Genomic DNA, 24,443 nt, shown 5'->3' with positions numbered 1-24,443 from the left:
AAGCGTCAGTGCCTTGAACTTGATGCGAGCAGCGAGAGGTAGCCAGTGCAGAGAGATGAACAGAGGAGTGACGTGGGCCCTCTTGGGCTCGTTGAAGACAAGACGAGCTGCAGCATTCTGGATCATCTGTAGGGTTTTGGTTGCACATGCTGGAAGTCCAGCCAGAAGAGCATTGCAAAACAAAAACATTTTAATTAATGCTTTGGGTTTTAGTACGTTTTAGTCTAATTTCAGCCTCATCCCTGAATGTTTACCCAGAGAGGGAGACTGCCTGTCCATCATGGCTAGATCCCATCATTTTGAAGCAAATGTCACTAACACATTTTTAATGCAATTAAATTAAAATGTCTTTAAAATGTTTTAACATTTAAAAAGTAAAAAAAAAAAAAAAAATGTTTATACAATTGTTTAAAGATGTGTTTGTCAGGCATGTGCTTAGTTAAAAATACCTAAAATTGTCACTACCAAAATAATCACGTCACTTCCAAAACTTTATCATATGTTAATTGAAAGAAATATACAGTGATGAAGTCGAAAGTCAGATTTGAAGATTTTAAATGTATTTCATGTGTTCAGAGATATAAAGGCCCCTGTGGCAGATACTGTCTAAGTGAACCATGGTATCCAGGTATTATATATTTTTCAGTTATTATTAATGGCTAAGAGTCCGGTTACTGCAAATCTAGAAAGTACAGATATACATTTGTGTTAATCCTGAAGATGAAGCAACACTCAGTTTAAAAAGATTTTTCAAAAATCAGATTTTCTTTGTGGTGATTTCTGTTTTTAGCAGAGGCCTATATTGTTTTCTTTTTAAGATTTTGTAGTGTTTATTCTTACAAACACAGACAATCAATTTTTTTTACATTTATTTATCATAAAACATTTGTTCATAATTTCTTTTTATGGAAGAATGTGATTGTGTTATAATAAAATAATGTGACAATATTGTGGTCACTACCGAAACGTGATGTTGTCAAAAAATGTAAAACATAGGCTACCTTTCCTTTCATCATGAAGTCTGGAAACAATCTGATCAAATATGCTGTGAAAATGTACAGATATATGATGTTTGTTATTTAATGCATTTCTATAGTCATTTAATACATTTCTACAGTGTTTCGGCAGTGACAAATGCTGGGCGAGAAAATTTATAGTTAATAAAAAAATATATAAAGTTATAGTTTGAAAAAATAAATAAGCAACTGCTATATAAGAGTAGCCTAGGCTAAATTACGAAATATTACTTAATATTATAAGAATTGTTATGTTGTGAGAAATGAAATCTTATAATTGCAACGCGGACGTTCTATTGTTACTATTATCTATGAAGGATATGTGAATAATAATTTCCGTATTTAATATATTCACTGTGTTTTCAGCTCAATAGAAATGAAAGTTTCTCCGGGTTTTTATTATTTATTACATACAGAGCAACTGCGTACATGGACTGCGTTGTCACGTGGTACATGTTACTTTTTCCAGCGCTGTTCACGATGCACCAATCACAGTGTATTCTGATACATTTTATTTAATTGTTTATATTGTTGCTGAAGTGGCTTTTCATTTGAATGTCAGTCTCCAATTTTGGACATTTAGACCAGTGCACTGCTATTAGACATAAAACGTGGCGAGATTTGAATGTAACAACTCTCCCTGAGCCGCAGAGCGCAGTTTCTTGCTGCGCTCGTCCACGTGTTATTGATGCGCCAGTGCGCATGCGCTTGGTGTCCGGCGGCCCGGTGTGTGTGAGTGTGTATGATGGCGGCGTATGTGGAGATACTGAAGAACGAGTTTCCACAGATCGACTCTGAACTCTTCGATTATATCACTGGTACGGTACAAATATATGACATTAATATACATATGTGACGCCTTATATGCGCTGTTAGTGTCAAGTCCTGCGTCAATGACACGAGTTCATTCATTATATAAAGTAGTTCTGGTGATGTGTTGGTCATGCTAGCAGACAGTATCAGATACATCTGATCAATTACTGACATTAGCGCTTAAATACTTTAATGGACACACGAGTTATCGATTCAATCAAAACATAATTGCTTTATAAATTGACATTTGTGAAATAAATCAGTTTGACAGTGACACCGGTCTCATGTTTCCAGACAGACAGATGGTTTACTACAATATAATATATAATATAGTGCTGTACATAAAAGTTTTTCTTTATATAATATATATGTGTGTGTATACACACCCATGTGTGTGTGTGTGTGTGTGTGTGTGTGTGTGTGTGTGTGTATGTGTGTGTGCGCACACACACACACACACACACACACACACACACACACACACACACACACACACACACAAAACATGTATATTATATTCATATATAAATATTATAATATATATACACACATTATATAAGCAAACTTTTATGTTAGATGTGATTAATCGATTTGGCATCACTCATAATATAATATAATATAGGCTAATATAATATAATAGTTTGTCCCTGACAGATTTGTGAAACCGCAACTTTGTGAAAGTTGAGTTCTGCAGATATAGTCACAGTTTTCCAGGCGTCACTCGAAATAATTTATGAATGGCGTTAGAATGAAATGAATAAATGAACACATCTTCGTTCCATCTTAATTATGCCTTCATTTGTCAATATATTTTAGCCTAAAAGATTTATATGCAGCGACAACTGTAGATTTCACTTATTAATATTGATTTAAGTTATTATATTATTAAAGTGTATGCGATTACTTAGTATGCAGTGTAATTTTAACTAGTGCTTTATTTCTCCAGGTGAAAACCGACTCTTTTAAGGCCCTTAATAAAAGGACTGGCACTATCCGGCCCACATCTGGCACATGTGGATTCAACCCGTACCAGATGTGGGCCGGATCTGGGCCGACACTATGTTGCTGTCTGGGTAGATCTTCACAATTAATCGTTAAAAGATCGCAATTGTACCTTTGACAAGTACGATCACACCGTAACATTCATGAAATGAAAGCATTGCTCAATAAAATCATCTGTAAAGTGTGATAACTATATTTTTCCAAGTGTGTTACGCTTGCAACTAGTTCTTTTTCACGTTGACCTCGCAAATCCAGAAGAGCAGTGTGACGAGGTGGATTGATGGAGATGTTGAGGATCAGGTGTGTGTTCTGACTGTGTGTGTGTCGTGTGTTTTACGGCACAGGAGTGTTGGGCAGTGGCGGCTCAGATTTCGAGGATGGGGAGGAAGTGTTTGAAGCCATCGGTGGCGTTCTGCAAGAGGTCGGGGACAAGAATGAAGACGACATCCGAAACATCTGCTTCCAGATGTTCAACACACTCCAGCTGTAAGTTCCACACTGCAAAATATGAGTTTCTTACTTAGTATTTTTGTCTTGTTTCCAGTCCAAATATCTAAAAATTCTTCAATCAAGATGCATTTACTAGGTGAGGAAAATTCCATAAGATATTATGTCATTAATTCCTGTTTTCCGGGGGAACTAATACAAATTAAGTGAGTTGATGCTTAAAAAAAGCTAAATTATTTGCCAATGGGGTCAGAAAAATAATCTTAATTCAGACAGAAACAAGAGTATTTTTGGCAGATATTTTTGCTTGTTTTAAGCAAAAACTCACTTAATTTGATTTATTTTTCCAGTAAGCAAGACTTAATATCTTATGTCATTTTACTACTTTAGTAAATGTGTCTTGATTTAAGAAATGTTTGATATTTGGACTGGAAACATGACAAAAATACTAAGTAAGAAAAGCATTTTTTGCAGTGCAATAAACCAATCCACCATCAATGTTCATATTCTTTCTAAAATAAAAACATTGCATAGGGGGAACTCGCTAATAATGAATTGTGTCTGCTGATGATGCTGTTTATGTTTATTGTTTTAGTGTTCACTAAAGGAATTATGCAAATTTAATGACTACCACTCGTGATCTGAATGATCCACTGAATGATCATCACTGTTTAGATATAAACGCATATTTGAGGTCTAAACAACCACATGCTCCCCTAAAAAAGCTCTTAAAACTACATTCAGTGACATAATAACAGTAGCAGTGTGTTTACTCCTCCACCATTGACACTCGCTGTGAGAAATGAGGGATTTTAATAATTAGTGATTTGTGATATTAGTAGAATATCGCATGGCTGGAAAAGGCTCTCAGCCAATCAGATTCGAGATCCAGAACTAACTGTTGTATAAAGTTTATCAATAGTTTGACATTTCCGAGTTATGAAAGGGAAACTCCTGCGGCTCTTACGTCTTCTGTCGTGGTCGTTCTTTAAGATGAGCTGCCAGTCTGTGTCACACATTTGAGACTTCAGCAAAAGTGAAACGGATGCATGCAGGGTTCCCACGGGTCCTTGGCCCTGGAAGGGTTTGGAAAATAAACATACATAGACACAGGTCCTTGAAAGTTCGCCAACACTTCGTGGCCTATGCACACTAGCTTGCTTGATTTACGTTAGTTACTGGCATTTACGCAAAGTGTGGGAACCCTGAACTATTTGAGACTTCAGCAAAAGTGAAAATGATTTAAAACTGATATGGATGCATGCCAAATTCAGTGACACACATGGGCCTGCTTTCTGTTCTGCATGTCTGTGTTGTGACTGGCCTTTACTAAACCTCACCTAACCCATGATCTTGTTTGCTCTTGCTCTTGCCAGGACGAAGTGTGACTCTGGACAGCAGCAGATGCTCCTCGAGGCGCCGGTGCAGTTATCTCAAGTGTCTGCTGACGCAGGTGAGACACATTCATTTATATATGTATTTCAGCTTTATTGTTTACACACTCAGTGCAGTTAGACAACAGCTAGATGACATAAAGCATGCAGGTGATGGATTCCTGTTTTGACATAAAGGATAATACTTTATTAGGTCCACTTAAAATGTGAACTTTTTTTTTTATAAAAACAAAAACCAAACAGTCATAATTGTAATACACCACCATTTCTTTAACTATGAGAATGAAAGGGTTTGTTTTGGTGCTGTCATGGAATCAATAATTGTATCCCTTAAAACTCATCTTTGATCACCAAAATGACATATTTAAATGTTTTGTTCCTTAAAAACAAATCTCTTCATGCCTTAAAATATCTTGAATGTAACTCAACACCCTTGCCTCATTTAGTATGCGTGATAATAAAATAATAATAATAAAATGTATTATTTTCCACATGCTGTACACTTTTATAGCTCCTCTATGCCCAGTCTTTCTAGAACACGTTGATTTCTATAAAGCCCCTCCTTCCGAAAAGCGTGGTGCGTTGTGATTGGACAGGCGGGTGTCTGAAATGTAACACCCCTTAACATAATCGCGAGCTTCAGCTTTCAAAGCAATTATAAAGCACACTGTGCTCTGATTGGTCATTGGATCAGTGTGTTGTGATTGGTCGAGCGCTTAGAGTGTGTTTGGGAAATGTCCCGCCCCTTTCCATAACCTCCAGTTTCAACACACTACTAACTAACTCAACCAGGCCCCGCCCCTTTATTCTGCGTATGAATTATTTAAATGAGGATTATTGTGACGCGTTCGTTCCCGGAAGAAACTCAAGACTACAATGGAGGCGTTTCAGGAGTTCAGAAACACTGACACTGATATAGAGAAGAACTCAGACAGCAACATTACACACTGAAGATAGGTCCAGTTTAACATCAAGAGTGTCTCAATGTTTCTGCTCTTTCAGCGACGTCTGCTAATGATGTTCATGGTATCTGGATGATGAAGAGGAATCCGAGTACAGTAAGATCATCTCACCTCATACAAACTTTCATATACTTGATAATGTTTTGAGTATGTCTGTGTCCAGCACCATCAACTATGTGACACTTTACTTCTGGTATAATGTAACTTTATCACTCTCTTCTGTTCATGTTAGACTGTGAATGCCAAGAAACTAGAGAAAGCTGAAGCCAAACTGAAAGCCAAACATGAGCGCAGGAATGAGAAGGACTCACAGAAATCAACATCTCCACTGTGAGTTCTGCTTCATCGCTGGAACAGTACATATGATGTTCACACTAAAGTGCCGCGGTCTACTGACGCTGAAACCCTGTGACTGAGATCACTGAATGCCTGTTCTGCTTCTGAACGTGTTTCCTCAGGGTTCTGGAGGAGGCCTCAGCCAGTCAGGCGAGCAGTAAGAAAGAAAACCGCGTCGACTCCTCTGGGAAGAACCGCAGTTATGACATTCGCATCGAGAATTTCGACGTGTCTTTTGGGGAGAGGTGAGAGATCACATGATCAACAGAAACACTGGTATCTAAACCACCACAACATGAGTTACGAATTTACGTGACCGTAAGCACACAAAACATTCTTGAGACAGAAATGATAACTTGCGTGATTTAGGGAAGGATTCGTCAGACTAACTTTGGGTTCGGAAAGTTTTTTAATGGTTTTTAAAAGAAGGCTCTTCTGCTCACCAAGGCTGCATTTATTTTATAAAAATCCCCCAAAAAACTGTAATATTGTGAAATATTATTACAATTTAAGACGGCTGTTTTCTATGTGAATATATATATAGTAAAATTTAAATTAAAATGGAATTTATTCCAGTCTTCAGTGTCACATGATCCTTCAGAAATCAGTCTGTTATGCTGATTTGATGCTCAAGAAACATTTATTATTATACAGTTGTGTAAATTTTCAATTCTTTGATGAATAGAAAGTTCAAAAGAACAGCATTCATCTGACATAGAAAGCTTTTGTAACATTTTACACTACCGTTCAAAAGTTTGGGGTCAGTAATTTTAGGGAAATAAAAGAAATCGATACTTTTATTCATCAAGGATTAATTAAATTGATCAAAAGGTACAGTAATGACATTTATAATATTAAAAGATTCTGATTAAAATAAATGAGATGGAACTTTCTAGTCATCAAAGAATCCTGAAAAAGAAAATTGTACACAACTGTTTTTAACATTGATAATAATAGTGAATGTCTCTTGAGAGCATCAAATCATCATATCAGACTTGATTTCTGAAGGATCATGTGACACTGAATATTAAGAAATATTACTGTTTTTTTTTTTGTTTTTAATCTTTATTTTTAATCAAATAAATGCAGCCTTGGTAAGCATCTCAAGACTTCTTTTAAAAACATTAAAAAAAAGTACAAACCTTTGAATGGCAGTGTATATTGGATCATATTGGTTAACTATGTTTTTTGTTTTTTTTTGCCAAAATTACATTATTTTGTTGTACTCTGTCTGTTGATGTCATCACAATCACTCAGACTGCAAATGCACATTTAACTTAACTTAATGACTCTCATGACAGATTTTTTTTTTTGATTTCATAGATTTCACTTAGAATGGTAATAAAAAAAGTTTGTACGCCCAAAAAACAAATATATATGTATATATGTTGAAAAGGTATTATTTCCAACCCTCATTCTCACTCTTTCTGAAATAACCAGTTTTTAAGGCTTGGCTCCTTTAAGGCTTGTCAGTAAATGGCCAGTTATGATTGGCTAACGTCATTGCATAATAAACAGTATCAACGCCCACTATTGCATTTGAGTAAGTGTTTTAAAAACATTATCCATATAAAACTGTCACTTACAGACAAAAGCATTATGAAATATTTTACTTGCTGTCTGCGATGCAGCTGGTGTCAGATCCAGTACAGTTAATGTTTCATCTGTCAATAATAGTGTATTTACGAACTGGGCCTCGTTTACGAAACAAAATGTTGCTTTTCTATCAGCTGAACCAGTCTAGTCATTCTCCTCTGACCTCAACAAAGCATTTTCACCCACAGAACGCTTCCTGGATATTTCACTGACGCTTACTGGATTTTTAGCCCATGATTTATTCACCCTGAAGTCATCCTAGGTGTATATGACAATCTCCTTTCAGACGAATACAATCAGAGTTATGTTAAAAAAATGTCCTGGCTCTTCCAAGCTTAATACAATTTCTTTAAATATGTCTTAAATATGTTCACTGCAGTTTTAAGGAGAAAATACTCCGCAATGGTGTTTACTTATGAATTTACAAAGCTAGTGTTCGACCGATATTGGTCTTTTGATGGTCGATGCCGATATCTTAGAGAGCAGGGTGGCCTATATATATATATATATATATATGCTTTATTTTAATCAATATTTAATAAATTTGAAAAAGATATCCTTAAAATAAACATGCTTATACTTTAGATGGCAACTTCTTGAATCTACAATCCTATTACAGTATTTTTCACAAATAAAGTAATTGTTAAAAAATATATGAATATGTGAATAAAAAGGAAGTAAACACTGTAACAGGGCACTCTTGTGCGCACTGGTAATCATATTTTTTCAAATAAAGATAAGGGTAACGCTAATATTACATACAGCGCACAGTGAAAACGATATGAATAGACTCAGTGGGCACCTGGATATAGCACAGCATATTTTAAAATGAAGGATTTAAAGTTTTTCAATCGTGACTCCTGAAGCTGATCTTCTGTTTGCACTCACTCACGAACCGACCGTCACTCGCAGACACACGTTTATCAGGCTACAAATGCACACTTCACAAGATATCACAGCTGGATTCCATTGAATCTGCAAGGTTGGTGAAATTAAATGTTTATTAGATATTCAGAGATGTTAAAATGTTGTAGATGCGCATTTGCTGAATGTTGACGGTAAATGATCAAGTATTTTAGCCTGATTGTTTGTCTTTTCTGTTACAAATAATATAAAAGCGACGCTTTACTTTTTCGCTTACCATTTACTTTCTTTGTTTACCAGTTCTGTCTAACAAAGTAATAGATATGACTGACAGAGATCGTAAACTAATGAAGACGGAGAATGTGAGTGAGCGCTGTGTGATCAGGCGCTGCCGTTCTCTTCTCAGGCGCTGGTGTTCTCAGCGCCACCCGTCAAAATAAAAGTCCCGCTTCCAACACATCGGCCAATCAGAAAAACTCATCGGCCGATGCCGATATTTTAAAAACTACTACGACCACTACTTAAAGCATATTAAAAACCACATATTTTCACCACTGGGGAACTTTAAATCACCTGATGCTCAGTTTGAACTTCAGCAGATCATCTTGACCATTTCTACATGCCTAAATGCATTGAGTTGCTGCCATGTGATTGGCTGATTAGATATTTGTGTTTACATTAGATATAGTTGAACAGTTTTACCCGATAAAGTGGCCATTTGTATATATCCAAATAAATGAATATCAATTTGAATTAAATCGAATCGAATCCTGAAATGTATGTCAGACACTTTACTCTTGCGTAAGACAACCCTCAAACTTTGAAAAATGTCTGCATGGCCTCTTGTGTCTTGTTGCTTTAATAGAAGTGCATTAGTTGGTGTGTTAACGCTTGTTCCCGTGCGCAGGTGTCTGCTTCAGGGCGCTGAACTGTCTCTGGCCACCGGCCGGCGCTATGGTCTGATTGGTCGTAACGGGCTCGGTAAGACCACTCTGCTGAAGATGCTGGCGAGTCGAAGCTTGCGTGTCCCCTCACACATCTCCATTCTGCACGTGGAGCAGGAGGTGGCCGGAGACGACACCGTGGCTCTGCAGAGTGTCCTGGAGAGCGACACCGTTCGAGAGGCGCTGCTGAAGGAAGAGCGCTCACTCAACGCACACATCGCCAACGGAACGTACGTCAACTACACTCACCAATGCCTCACACACTTCAATATGCTGTTGGATGTTTGTATCCAGGGTTTGACATGAACTTTTTTGCTCAGCAGTCGCTTGTGGTTTTCCAAAGTTACTAGCCACTCATTTTCACTGGCCACAATTTTGACATCGATAGGCTATATTAGGCTGCTGTAACTTTATGACCTGACGCACGGACCCATTATACTGTTACTTTGGATGCGAGTACAAAATCTGCGGGAATAAGTCAAATCAAGCGCAATACGATCAATCACATGCTGAAATTAAAGCCCTGTAACAGTGACAATATTCATCCGGAACCAATGAAACGAGTGAGTCAAGGGACGCTTTATGTTCGACTTGCTGTCGGAGAGATGAGAGAGTGAGAAAGCTCAGCTGGTATTGTGTATCTATTCTGCGGAAAATGAGTATTAGAAGCGTTTCAGATATCGAAAAAGCGATATTGTACTTAGTTTATTATTTCAGATGCCTTTTTAAAAGACTACAAATGAAAGATGTATAGGGCGATGTGGGGGACGCTGTGCTGTTTTCATCCTCCTTTATTTTTTTACGTATAAACTAGGGCTGTCGATTTAATGCGTTCATTGAATTAATTGGTTCTGGAAAAAAATAACGTTAAATTTACTAAGGCCCCACCCAGAACCTACGTAGTTCATCTGAAATTTCATAAAGTTGATTGGTAACAAACATGAAGCAGGGCAATAACTCACTGCGTGATGTAGCCTATAGAATGCAGTTAAATGCCCCTAATATTTAGGATATTGGGACAAAAATGTCCCGTATGAGTTATCATATTCGTCTCATATGATATAGTTAAGCAATATCACACGTGTAACAAGCGCAATGTCACACGAGTGCTGTTTTTTCCCGAATAGCATGAGTGCACATTTTATACTGATTTTATACAACAGTTCAATAAATAATAAGTTAATATTGTGTTATATTTTAGACACAATATTGTCTGTTTTTGTCAATGAAAATGTTACACATAAAGCCACAGCAGAACGATTGTTCTGAATGAATTTGCATTTTGAATGACTCAATTGGGTGAACCAATCGCCCACTCATGAAGAAAGCCATTTACTTCATTACTGTATGAATCAGCCGTTTGAATGAATCTAATGAATGAATGAATGAATGACTCAATGACTTAGGCCTACTCGTGGCCTGGTTGAGTTAGTTAGTAGTGTGTTGAAACTGGCAGTTATGGTAAAGGGGGTGGGGCATTTCCCAAACACACTTAAAGCGCTCGACCAATCACAACACACTGATCACGCCGACCAATCAGAGCACAGTGTGTTTTTCAGAAGGGAGGGGCTTCATAGAGACCGGAACTAAACAGAGCGTTACTGACAGACTGGGAAGAGAGGAGCTGCAACAATGGAGAATATGAGGAAAATAATCAACATTCAAGCAGGAAAACCTGCTCTAGTAGAGCACAAAAACAACATCAAGAGTTTGTAAAAGGGTATAATAGGTCCTCTTTAATAAATACACATCAGAGTACGTAACTGAGGCGTCTTCTAACAGACGTTGTAAAAGTGTATAATAGGTCCTGATGAATGTATTTCAAGTGTTAGCTAAAACCTCTGTTTCTGTGTGTTTCCTTCAATCTTTCAGTGCTGAAGGGTTAGAAAGTGTCCGTCTTTCTGAAATTTATGCTAAACTGGAAGAAATTGAAGCCGATAAAGCGCCCGCCAGGTGAGTAGAAAATGATTTGCATGTTTATCAAATAAATTAGAATTAATGTTTTTTTCAGACCGGCGCGAGATAATTTTACACATGATTTTCATGGATTTGTAGATCAGGCTTCCATATTGTTATTCAGGACATGCTAGCATAGTCAAACAGTGTGATGAAAAAGTCACGTGATGCTCGTTTTCCTCCCCACTCTTTCAGAGCATCAGTCATCCTTGCCGGTTTAGGCTTTTCACCTAAAATGCAACAGCAAACAACCAAGTGAGTATGTAGCCATGCAGTGATGGCTGATGTTTCGCTCGTATAAATCTTCTCTCTTCATAAGTGAAACCTTTATAAGTGAGTGCGTGTTGATTTATCAGTGGCTGCGGTGGTTCTTGATGTGTGTGTTTCCTGTAGGGAGTTTTCTGGAGGCTGGAGGATGAGGTTAGCTTTAGCAAGTGCCCTGTTTGCACGGTGAGTTTATTATATGATGGTGTATCCTATACTACAAATAAATGCATTATACTATTATTTCATAATTGTGTGAAATTAATGTTATATAAGTATAATTTAAAAGGTTGCATGGTTAACTAGTCAGATTATTCAAAGTACTTTGTGATAATAATGATTTTTTCTGATGCTATATTTTTCAGGCCTGATCTTTTGTTACTTGATGGTGAGTAAAATGTTCTGAATATGGTGGTAATATTGATAATCTGCGTTAAATATTGATGCATATCTTTTATTCATCACTTCTATACAGAGCCCACAAACATGTTGGACGTAAGAGCCATTCTGTGGCTGGAAAACTATTTACAAGTAAGCGTCTTCTTAGACAGACAGACGGTTCCATAGTTTGCTTTCAGGGCTGATGTTTCATCATTTATCAGTTCTAAATGAAAACTAATGGAATGTTAAAATGTTTTAATGGCCGAAATCTGATAAGATGGTAGTTCTTACAAACGTTTTGGAAGTAATTGTACCTTTCTTCCACCCTAGACATGGCAGTCCACCATCCTTGTGGTGTCTCACGATCGTAACTTCTTGAATGCGGTGGTAACAGACATCATACACCTGCACTCCCAGCGGCTGGAGAGTTATCGCGGCGACTATGAGAACTTCATCAAGACCAAAGAAGACCGACTGAAGAACCAGCAGAGAGAATATGAAGCTCAGTTACAGTACAGAGAACATATACAGGTATCAACCAGCTTCTCTGAAGAACATATTCCTCACCTAGACTGTGTCTAAAGGAGGAGGAAGTCTAAAAGAGGTCTTACATTTGAGTGAAATCGGGTCCTTAAAGCAGCACTCAGTAGCTTCAGGACTTCTTCGCTGTATTCTCGCTTTTTGCTCGCAGGTTTCTCTCTTGAGCTCCCCCCACAGCTTCGGAATAGATATTTGACAACACTGTCGTAAAAACTCGTTGTTGATTCTCAGACACCAGAGGCTATAGATCAACGACATCAAAGCAGATGGGACGTTCTTTAAAACGTCTTCTTCATTCGGGTTCGGACAGCGTGAGGGAGCGCAATAATGACAGCATTTTAGCAGATTTCTTTTGGCCGTAAAGCAATTGTTTACATCGCGAGACCTGATATCACGTGAGACTTCCTGACGCAGCGGCCGGCGGCCCGCCGGCTCAAAGTTGCAAGTCTGTATTTTCCGCTCACGGGCACCAGGGGGGTGCGAAACGACCACCATTCAACCCGAAATAAGTAATATAACCATTCCAATGACTCCGAAGCTGTTCAGTTAAGGTAAAAAAAGTTACTTAGTTCACCTTTAAAAGTCTTAGTTCACGCAGAAATCATTCTAATATGCTGATTTAGTGCTTTGTTTTAGTGTTATTATCACTGTTGAAAAAGTTTTTCTGCTTAATATCTTTGTGCAAACCATTATACACTACCTTTCCAAAGTTTGAGGCAAGTAGTGTTGTCAGATATTCGATATGTATCGATACTGAAATATCTGAAACGGTTCCAATACTCCTTTTCTGCAGTATTGATACATCAATACCAGCTGCACGTTCTTTCTTTCTCTTTTTTCTGACGTTTTATCGCATGTAGTTTTATCTACAGTAACAAAACTCGGTACGTATATTGTTCTCATCAAGCCAAACAACCAATGAATGCGGGACGCATGTTGTGTAACAGTATATTGGATCCGTGCATAAGCTCTTAAAGTGACAGCAGCCTAATAAACCTGCAGCTGTCTGTCATTTATGCCAATCAAAGAACAAAAGACAAAGAGAACATCACTCACTGCTCTTGAATGAATAACTTTTGTAACTTTGATTGTTTGCATTAATCTGGATTCAATTTTTACAATGAAGACTATTCAGTATTAATTTCTGTAGTATTTCTTACCTGAATGTTACTTTTAAACCCACCTGAAAAACTTAAACCCATGTTTGTTTCATTTGTATCTTTAATCTTTTTTAGTTATTTGTGCTATCGTTTGCAATTTGTTTATTTGTTCTTATTTTATTACTGACTATTACTTGTTCAGAGTTAAATTTAGTTCAGCATTTCAAATTAAGCCTCCTTGTGCTGTGTGAAAGCTGTTGCAACAAAATTACCCAAATTATCAAAAAAATCACGAGATGATAATATCTATATGGCAGTTTTTCACCATGGTATCGAATATCGATATTCTTCAAGGTATCGTATCAAAGTAAGTAATAGAAAGAAGAAAGACAGAAAAGACTGAAAGAAAGACAGAAAGAAATACTTTTATTCAGCAAGGATACATTAGTCCATTAGTCACTATTGAGTGACAGTAAAGACTTTAATATTACAAAATATTTCTGTTTCTAATAAAAAATCCTGAAAAAATAAATGCATCACGGTTTCCACAAAAATATGAAGCAGCAAAAACGACATTTTTCAACATTGTCAGCACCAAAATCAGCATATTTGAATGGTTTCACCATTTAAGGACATTGATAATTTATAATAATTGAGCAGCAAATCATCATATTAGACTGATTTCTGAAGGATCATGTGACACTGAAGACATGCTGAAAATTCAGCTTTCATCACAGGAATAAATTACACTTTACAATATATTCACATAGAAAACAGTTATTTTAAATTGTAATAATATTTCACAATATTACTGTTTTTATTGTATTTTTAATCAAATAATTGCAGTCTTACTGAGCATAAGAGACTTCTTTCAAAAACATTAAAATACCTTTATGATTCCAAACTTTCGACCAGTAGTGTAACTTCTATATGAATTATGGCTGCAACAAAATGTGAAAGAAGAAAAAAATATGAGTATTTTGTGAGTATTATTTGATCGATGTGGGTTTTTCAATGCCTGATGCTGAATCACCAAAATTGCTGAATTACTTTTTACACAGTTTTCTCAATCCACCAAAAATGGATAGTGCTTATGATCCGTAGACAAAGCTGCCAGTGTAAACACATGTTAATGTTGTGCTTGTGTCAGGTGTTCATCGATCGCTTCAGATATAACGCCAACAGAGCGGCTCAAGTGCAGAGCAAACTCAAGCTGCTGGAGAAACTGTAAGTGTGACACGAGCAGCTCATGTTTACTCACTGATCAAACACACACACTCGCTCACTCTCCCTCTGTGTGTGTGTGTGTCACAGGCCTGAACTCAAGCCCCTGGTCAAGGAGTCTGAAGCCATCTTACGGTCAGTTTCGCTCCGTCTTCCTGTGTGTGTGTAGTGTGTGTCAGAAGTGAACAAGTGTTTGGTTCTGATCTCCAACAGTTTCCCGGATAACTTTGAGAAGCTGTCTCCTCCGATCCTGCAGTTGGATGAGGTGGAGTTCGGATACTCGTCCGACCAGCGGCTCTTCAACGGCCTCAGCGTCTCGGCGGATCTCGAGTCTCGCATCTGCATCGTATGTGTTCGCAATAACACTAAACAACTTTGTCTAGCTCTGCAAACCAGTTCCAGAGCTTATTGGTCTTTTCTGTGGCGATCACTATTACCATTGTTTGGAATGATTATAAAATGTAATGTAATCAAGAGACTTACCAAGTTGAGTAGTTGTAACAGTGTCGCGTTATCGAGATCGGCCCGCGAGTAAACCTGTTCTGAGCTCACGCTGCTGATAAACGCTCCGCGCTGCAAAGCTCACACTAGAAGAAGGGTTTAGCCAAGCTTTCCTTTCGTTTGCCATTTGCAACAGAAATGTAATTACTATAATAAGTACATAGTATTTACAGTAAATGCGAACAGGACTGTAAAAGGTTACACTATGTTTTAAGGTGACGTAGTTACATTGTACTTAAGTTCTGAGTAATATTAATTACGTAGTGCACCTACATGTACTTAATATATAGTTAGGGTTTGGTTAGGGTTAGTTGCATAATTTACTGTTATTACTATAGTAAGTACATGTAGTAACATATAACTACGTCACCTTAAAATAAAGGATAACACTTAATTTTATAGTGTCCTTGTTACATATGTTACATGCCATATTACCATAGTAATAACAGTAAACTATGTATAATTACATGCAACTAAATCTTAAATCCTAATCCTACCCTAACCCTATAGTAAGTACTTAAATATATTATTACACTATTACACAATGACACCTTAAATAAAGTGTTATCCTCGGTTACACTATATTTTACATTACGTATACTTAGTGTAATTACAGTGTACTTATCCAAGAAAGTACTGGTAATAAAAGGTAACTACATGGCTTAAGGTTAGGTTAAGGGGATCAGGGTTAGTACCTAGTTATGACCCAGTTATTGTAAATGCTATAATAAGCACTTAGTATGTACATGCGGAACAGGACTGTAAAGTGAAGTGCTACCAGTAACTCTCATCAGTTAACCGAGAGCACATCATCTTTCATTGATTGTCTATGTGTCTGTAGGTGGGAGAGAATGGAGCTGGTAAATCCACTGTACTGAAGCTGCTAATGGGAGAGTTGACGCCCATCAACGGTGTCAGATACGCCCACAGGTGAGCATCACTGCCACACCAAAGAGACTATAACCCAGTGGTTCTCAACTCCAGTCCTCGGGACCCGCTGCTCTGCACATTTTGTATGTCTCCCTTATTTAACACACCTGAACCAGATCATCAGCTCGTCAGGAGAGACTCCATGAACTGATTTGAGTGTGTCAGATAAGAGAGACATACAAAATGTGCAGAGCAGCGGGTCCCGAGGACTGGAGTTGAGAACCACTGCTATAACCTGTCTTGTCTGTCTGTCTGTCTATCTCTCACATTTCTGTGTCTTTTCAAACAGAAACTTGAAGATTGGTTATTTCAGTCAACATCACGTGGATCAACTGGACCTCAATGTCTGCTCAATAGAGCTGCTGCTGAACAGATTTCCCGGTAATGCCTCAAATTGCCACTTACATTCTCATCAAAAACCATCAGGATTACACCCCTGACCCCTACAGAGACACTTCTGATGTCTCAAGTCCTCTTCATTAATGAAGATATTAGTCACATCATTCACACTGAGAATGTCAAACTGTTATTCTAGGCCTTTGTCACTCATGTCACATCATCTGTGTGACTGACGCATTTAAAGTCAACATGAAGTCAATCATTTTTTATTGTCTTTGACTTTATTAAACACAGTTGTGTGGGTGGGGAAAGTAATATTAACTAATAACAGTGTCATCCAACCCACCCTGCATTACTTGCCAACGAATATTGTTTCTACTAATATTAAAGTCCCCCTGTAGGCAATCATTTTATCCCTTAAAACTGATCTTTGATCACCCTATTTAAACATTTTTTCCTGGAAAAAAAATGTCATCGTCTTAAAATACCTTGAATGTAACTCGACACCCTTGCCTCATTTAGTATACGCGGTTCTATGAATATGCAAATGAGCCCCGCCTCCACTCACTCACTCAGCTCAGAGATCCACTCGTTGACGATCACACGTTGATCTGATTGGTTACAAGGTAGTTTGTGACGATTTCGTGTTTTTGAGACTGTCTTTGGTTCACTGCAGTTTTAAGGAGAAAATACTCAGCAATGCTGTCGACTTGCGAACCACATAGACATATAAACAACATTAAAAGCTGCATTTTCACCACAGGGGGACTTTAAGTCCCTTTAGCTTAAGTTTGAACCGTCTCCTCTGTGTTGCTGTGATCAGGTCAAACGGAGGAAGAGTACCGTCATCAGTTGGGTCGATACGGCATCACGGGGGAACTGGCCACGCGGCCGGTGGCGAGTCTGTCAGGAGGACAGAAGAGCCGCGTGGCTTTCGCTCAGATGACCATGCCCTGGTAAAACATTAATATAACCAGTGTTATATTAATATCATTGAGATACAATTATAGATGTGTTTTTTTTTACTTTTATATTTTCCATTTAAAGTTCTAGGAATTTAGTTGTTGTTGTTTGTTGTAAATGTATAAATATAGTTATTTTTTATTAATTTTTATTTCAGCTTTAGTTATTTTAGGACATCAAGTTAAACTAAATGAAAATGAGAAATGTTGCCTGAAATTATTTTATTTTAATTAAATATAAATATCCCACTAGAACAATGTTATATATTTTGTTAACTTGTGTACTTAAAACAAGTTATCCCAAATGTTTCTAACAATGTTTAAATCCAGAGTAGTCCCCAATTTAAAGCTGTGTCTTTGTTATTGTTTTGAATATGCGACCTCTAGTGGTGAAACTTTCATATTGTACCTTTAACATTTATTTTATCTCAAGTAACAAATGTTTCTTATGGTTTTAGTTAACCACAATAACCCTGCTTCTAATGGACATTTACACCTGCATTTACATCACCTGATCCTCAGGCCCTGTTTACACCTGCTATTAAGATGTGTTTTGGTCAATCGGATCACAAGTAGACGAGAGACACATTCCCGTTTACACCTGGTGTTTTAATCCGTCTCTTTTTCCACTTTCAACCACTGATTTCTTCGAGGGGAGGGTCTATGGGCGGGTACATTTATGGGCTTTTTTTTTAGATCTTTCGATCTAATAGACTAAATGAGCTCACGCAATTTAAAAATGAACACGACCGGAGGTTTAGCTTCTGCTCTGACAGACACAAGACCAGCCGAACGCTGTGAGTGTGTGTTAGAAATCAGGAATGGAGAGAGAACATTGTGCTTGGTACGTTTTTCATCGTCAAACCAAACTTGGATCTCCAGCCGACAAAGTTTAAATCCCGTCTGGCTAGAGCTCTTCCCATAATGTTACGCATTCAGTCAGTAGACGGAGAGAAGACGGTGTTTAGTGGCTGTTTGAACACATTCGACCACATGAGAGTTTACACTACGAAAGCAATCCAGTCGAATGTGTTTTCAACTTCTTCTGGATGTGGTCGACAGTGGACAAGCTCAAAACGTTTTAGACCCCGTTTACAGCTGTATTTAGTGTCGTCCACTTGTGAGCCGATCGACCAAAACACATCTTAATACCAGCTGTAAACAGGGCCTCACTTTCATTGACTGACCTTCACTTACGGCCTCTGAACTGTATTTACACCGTATGGCCTTCATTTGCCCATTCATTTACATATTCTGACTTTCATTTATAGCCCCAACTTCTACATTCTGGATGAACCCACAAATCATCTGGACATGGAGACGATCGAGGCCTTGGCAAAAGCCCTCAACATTTTCAAAGTAAGTGCAGAATCTGCTAATGTTGTCCTCCACGTTGAAGAAGCAAATCTGATGTGTTCTGATGTGTTTACAGCATTTTCATTATGTAATTGTAATCACTTGATGTAAAACAAAACAGCAGGCAGTAGCAGCAGCTAATTAAGTGTTGTCTGCAGAAACTTGATGTGTGTGTGTGTGTTTCTCTGTCAGGGTGGTGTGGTTCTGGTGTCCCACGACGAGCGTCTGATCCGGATAGTTTGTAAGGAGCTCTGGGTTTGTGAGGCCGGGCGAGTGCACCGCGTGGACGGAGGCTTTGACGAGTACAAGGATATCTTACAGGAACAGTTTCGTCGGGAAGGATACTTGTGATAGTTTCCTCGAGACGTCTGTTTACCTGCTCTACATTACAAACACCGAAACTGCCATTTGATGAGAGTGTCCACAGTCCCACGCCAGCAGGTCGGATGTTCTTACTTGCCAGTTGGATGTTCTCACTCAAACCCATTCAAACTCCCTCAATCATGCGGCTCAGACACGTCCTCCGGGTTCAAGGCTGGACGCCTCCTGAACTTTTATGTAGAACGACATATTAAAGTTGAAAGAAAGGCGAAGTGGACATATGCACTAACAGATGTTATACACCATACCGCTTTTAAAAAATAACACAAAATACAGAAATAAAATAATAACTGTCCAAATTTTTTTAATTTTGTGTCTGGTCACTATTGTTAATGTTTTTCATTTTATTGTGTTTCTTCATTTGCCAGATAACCAGATCCATCAGATGTAGTTCACTTGCTTAAAATAATGCATTTTGGTATCTTCTCACTGTCTGGGAAAATGTTCTGTTCATTTATACATGTAAGCTTATCACACTTCCTGAAATTAGGGATGGGCAATATGACCAAATTCTTATTTCACTATAACCATATATATAATATATTTGTTTAAGAGCTCTCCTACAATTGGTTTACATGTATCCAAGGTCAAAAAACACTTTTCCCACACAAAATGTTCTCATAATATACATTGCAGCATCAGATTTTTTCTCACAGAGTCTAAAAGCGGATCACCTGTTGTGATTGGTGATTATCAAAATTGAATAGCTATTAGCATAGCTGAACTTCAGCTCAGGAGGCTTCCTCGGCACTTGATACACAGCAATACGAACAGTAACGATGGCGTTCGTTTTACTGTATCAATTCCAGCACGAGTCCTCATCCTTTGGAAATGCATGCAAAGTGGATTGGCTTTTCGACAACACGAATCAAACTCTTCCAGTCTCAGCTACAACTACATGAGGCCGGGTTAAAATGGTCGTATGGTCAATGCAGACCATAGGCTGGCATTATGCAAATTTGTTACAAACATACGTGGGTTTGAACAGGAAATGAGAATGAATTTTTGATGAGAATGAAGAATTATTTCAGGCTGTTCAGAATCGCTTTTTCTTTTGGGAGAAAATAACTCCATTTATCTGCATTTTGATCTTTGAAACTTTCCAGACCTTTTAAATTCACAAACAGCTCTATTACACACTACATGAACGGTCACATTCGAACAAGCATAAAAGGACCACTTAATTTACATCTGAAACACTTCACACGCCAAAGAGAGTTGAATATTTAGCTCACATTTATTTTAATCTGACATTTTTGTACGTCTGAACCGTGCAATAAAGGGATAGATCACCCAAAAATTATTCAATTAGAATGAAAAAAAGGTGTAATATTGAATAATAAGGTTTTATATTCTAAAAAATAGCTCCAAAAGAAGGTAAAACATGAAGTTTTTCATGTCAACTTAGACTAAAATCCGCTCTCGAACAGCGTGTACGAGTAGAGTGACAGATTTAGTCTCCGAGACCTCAAAGCGTTCTGTAATCACTTCAGAAATCATGGAGGGAAAGAAAGCGCAGACAATCTGGCTTTCCAAAAAGAAAAAAGCCAGATTGTCTGCTTCTACTATGATCCTTTTTTGGGGATTTCCAATCAGGATTTAGACCGTATCTTAGTAGAAGACTGCTCTCATCAGAATTACAAATGGCTTCCTCTTATCATCCAATCGTGGTTGTATCTCTCTATTAGTTTTACTTGACCTTAGTTTTGTATTTGATTCTGTCAACCACACATTCTTTTGAATAGGCTCAAAAATTATGTTGGCATTAGTGGAATTGCATTAGCATGGTTCAAATCGTACCTATCAATTATCATACCATTATTAATTTGTAGCAGTAAATCAAGAGAATGGCATACCACAAGGCTCAGTACTAGGACCGTTGCTTTTCACCCTGTGTATGCCACCCTTGGGAGATATCATTAGGAAGCATAGTGTTAGATTTCACTGTTACACTGATGATACTCAGCTCTAATTATTCACAGCCTGACGAAACATACCAAGTAATTTCCTGCTACAAAATTCTGAAAAAAAAATAAAAAATAAAAAAATAAAATAATATATATGCCTTTTTAAGTTTCTGGGATTTGTCTGAGATTTTTGTTATGGTGGATAGGGACAATGATCTGTTCCTCACACAAAGCAATTTGTTTGGCTTTGGAAGGCTTTGAATTTTTGATAATTTCTTGAACAAAATGTGATACTTTTGTCTGCATGTTACATGCTTTATATTGTTGAGAAGTGGTTAGGTTTAGTAGGGATCAATCTAGATATTGTCACAGTTGAGTAGTTGAGCAGAGCAGCAGGGTGAACATCAAACCACACCAAAATTTAAACAACAGGTGCGTAGATCAAACCCAGATGCAATGAAAGGAAAAAAAAGAGGATATTCACACCAAAATGTAGGCAAAAGCTCTCATCAATTTTATTCCATCAAGGCCACCAAAAAGTAAAAGAGTGTCAAGTGTAAACCTTTTCGAGCTCAACCCTTTATCAGTGCCATTCAATTCCAAGCATACGCTTACATTCATTTAAATTCTAGGACATTATCGCAATCCTACTGATATAAACATTCAGATATACAACAAATGTTTTATTGATACAAAGGACATACAGTCAAACCAAAAATTATTCAGACAACATATATAATTTTTTATGTTTTTTTACTAGTGGGTACAAGACACTATAATTTATGTAAGTTAGGATAGCAAGGTGTCTGAATAAATTTTGGTTTGACTGTAGTTTATATATTTGCTATATGTTCAAGTGCATTTTTACAATTCATTTCCTTACATTCTTATCATTAATAAAAGTATCTTATATAACCTTTTAAAATAATTAACAAGAACTTTGGCATCGTTGTTTGTAATTTTCATGAATAATTTTATGTATTGTAGGGGTTCTCACAAATACCACCAAAATAGCCTCTGGTTTCACAGACAGGGCTTAGACTAAGCCAGGATTTGGGCTTAGTTCAATTAGGAAATTTAAGCAGCTTTTATAAACATATGCTATAAAAGATATGCTTTCAGTTAAAACAGCTCATACATGCATTTTAGTCGGGACTAGGCTTAAACCTTGTCTGTGAAACTGGGGATAATGTTTTAAGGTGACTGCGAGAGTGTCAGATTACTCCTTCCTTCTTTAATTGCGGGGCACCAGCAACGAATGTCACCTTTCCAGTGAAGAACAAAGATTGTTGAACAAATAAATATTATGTAAATTTAAAGAAGTTTGTCATCTGACCAATCTGTTGGATTTGTGAGATATCGGACAACTTGTAACTTGCCTCTTACTGTATTATCAACACAAAAAGGAAGACAAGTGTAATAAAATAAATTGTATTGACAAAAAGATAAAAAAGAGTAAATAAACACAAATAGTAAATGAATACCATGAATTATGCATATTATGCATAAACTACAAGTGGTTAAGTTGATTGGTTATGGCAGTTACATTATCTTAGTGAAAGATAAACTGTTGTTTCTCTGAAACTAATATGGTGATGAGGAACCGTATGCATAAAAACGCATGAAATTATTTGTTTTTAACTGGCATCAGCTATGTTATCTCTAATGTAAATTAGAAAATACTATTATATAATATACATCAATGCCAAGGTCTCTGGAAAGAGGTTTGCGTTGCACGTATTCCACTGGTTGTGCTGGGTGACAATGCAGTGGGAAAAGAAGCGGGAATCCGTTTCAACAGCCATGAACATGAAGATCTATGGGATGCTGATCTCCTGGAGCTCTACAACGGTCCTAAAATCTGGAACATGCAGAAGGTCCTTAACAATCTGGGACACACAGACGTGGGTACCTTGAAGTAAAAGTTTGCTCTCTGGAGCTTAAGCTTGTTGCAAATTTGCCTCTCTGAGCCAGAGACTCAGAACTTGGTCAGTCCGCTTTTGTCTCTTTGGCATGGAGACTCGGGACATTGTATCTGTTATCGTCCCGCTGGACGAAGACACTGAACATAGTATGTCTGTTAATGTCTCTTTCCTCAGACTGGAGACTCAGAATGTGGTCGTATCGGTTGCTGTCTTTAATTTCACAGGTCAGACTCAGAACGGTGTATATGTTAATTCCCTTGCTTAGGAGACTCACAGTGGTACGCTGTATCTGTAAATGGACGGACCGGTGACTCAGAACTTGGTCATATCTGTTGCTGTTTCACTGGATGGGAGACTCAGAACAAGGAGTGTCTGTTGACCCTTCTTGGAACTCATTTGCATAATCTAAAGCTCACAGTTAGAACAGTGTCTTTAAAGGCCGGGACACACCAAGCTTTTTTGGTTTCTTGCTTAGGTTTCTCAGCGTGTTCCGCACTGTTGGCTCTAGTTGGACACTGTCCGTTTTTTTTTTCTTTTTTGACCGATTCAGCATGTTGAATGTGCGTCGGATGTGCGTTGAATGTGCGAACTCTGATTGGCTGTTCAGCTTAGCGAACGAGTCAGTGCACGAGAATTAAAAGCGAAAGTGAGCAAAGAAGTCAAGACGGCACAGAGAGATGGCTGTTATAATTTTATGTAATTTTACCTGAACATTTGAATGATTGAATATTTCCATAATAACATGAGATTGATACTCATAATGGTAAGCAAGCGCTGCTTTGTTGACGGTTTGTATATCTACAGTCCTAGTTTCGGTTTCCCTTTTTAAATGACGAAAATAGACTATTGATACCTGCTGATATAGACAGATATTTCCTTTCATGTAGGCACAGAACATGCTATTTGACAGTCGCCTTTAGGCCTTTTTGTGTGTTCAAGTGCAGTTTTTTGGCCGAGATGCAGCCGGCGAAAGGCGACAACACAGTCAGCTTTCGTCGTCGCTAGTTCTTTGATATTGGCTTTGCGTGTCCCGGTGTTGCGCCGAATTTCAACCCCCGCCAAATTATTACCCCCCTAGTATTGGTAGGTTTAGGATTAGTTGTGAGGGAGGGGTTAGGATTAGGGGTGGGGTTAGGATTAGGCAATCAGGTACTGACTTCAACGAGGCGGGGAATAATTTGGCAGGGGGTCGAAATTCGGCACAACACCTGGCTTAAAGTTTTAACAGTGCATTACTCACTTCCCAAACCGCCACCAGAATACCTCTGGCAATGTTCTAAACATATATGGTCCAAACATGATG

At 37.8% G+C, this 24,443-nt stretch overlaps 1 protein-coding gene across 1 annotated transcript; it reads left to right on the top strand.

The window, feature by feature from the left end:
• The first annotated feature begins 1,721 nt into the window (after positions 1-1,721).
• On the top strand, positions 1,722-19,616 carry abcf3 (ATP-binding cassette, sub-family F (GCN20), member 3). The gene is made up of 21 exons (XM_082174233.1): positions 1,722-1,834; positions 3,176-3,317; positions 4,655-4,731; positions 5,675-5,730; positions 5,867-5,964; positions 6,093-6,215; positions 9,338-9,604; positions 11,247-11,327; positions 11,526-11,585; positions 11,724-11,780; positions 11,960-11,982; positions 12,070-12,125; positions 12,306-12,506; positions 14,766-14,842; positions 14,930-14,974; positions 15,053-15,185; positions 16,182-16,270; positions 16,560-16,651; positions 17,433-17,565; positions 18,843-18,930; positions 19,120-19,616. Exons 1-21 carry the CDS (start codon positions 1,759-1,761, stop codon positions 19,276-19,278), a joined length of 2,133 nt encoding a protein of 710 aa, XP_082030359.1. The 5' UTR covers positions 1,722-1,758; the 3' UTR covers positions 19,279-19,616.
• The last annotated feature ends 4,827 nt before the right edge of the window (positions 19,617-24,443 follow it).

The sequence above is a fragment of the Leuciscus leuciscus genome (assembly GCF_965113295.1).
Source record: "Leuciscus leuciscus genome assembly, chromosome: 6".
Lineage (NCBI taxonomy): Eukaryota > Metazoa > Chordata > Actinopteri > Cypriniformes > Leuciscidae > Leuciscus > Leuciscus leuciscus.
The sequence above is the reverse complement of the archived record's forward strand: the minus strand, read 5'-3'. Positions and strand labels throughout refer to the sequence as shown.

Coding starts and splice junctions, on each gene's coding strand:
- abcf3 (XM_082174233.1), top strand. CDS start 1,759: ATGATGGCGGCGTATGTGGAGATACTGAAGAACGAGTTTCCACAGATC. Junction 16,271..16,559: donor GGTGTCAGATACGCCCACAG/GTGAGCATCACT, acceptor CTTTTCAAACAG/AAACTTGAAGATTGGTTATT. Junction 18,931..19,119: donor AAGCCCTCAACATTTTCAAA/GTAAGTGCAGAA, acceptor TTTCTCTGTCAG/GGTGGTGTGGTTCTGGTGTC.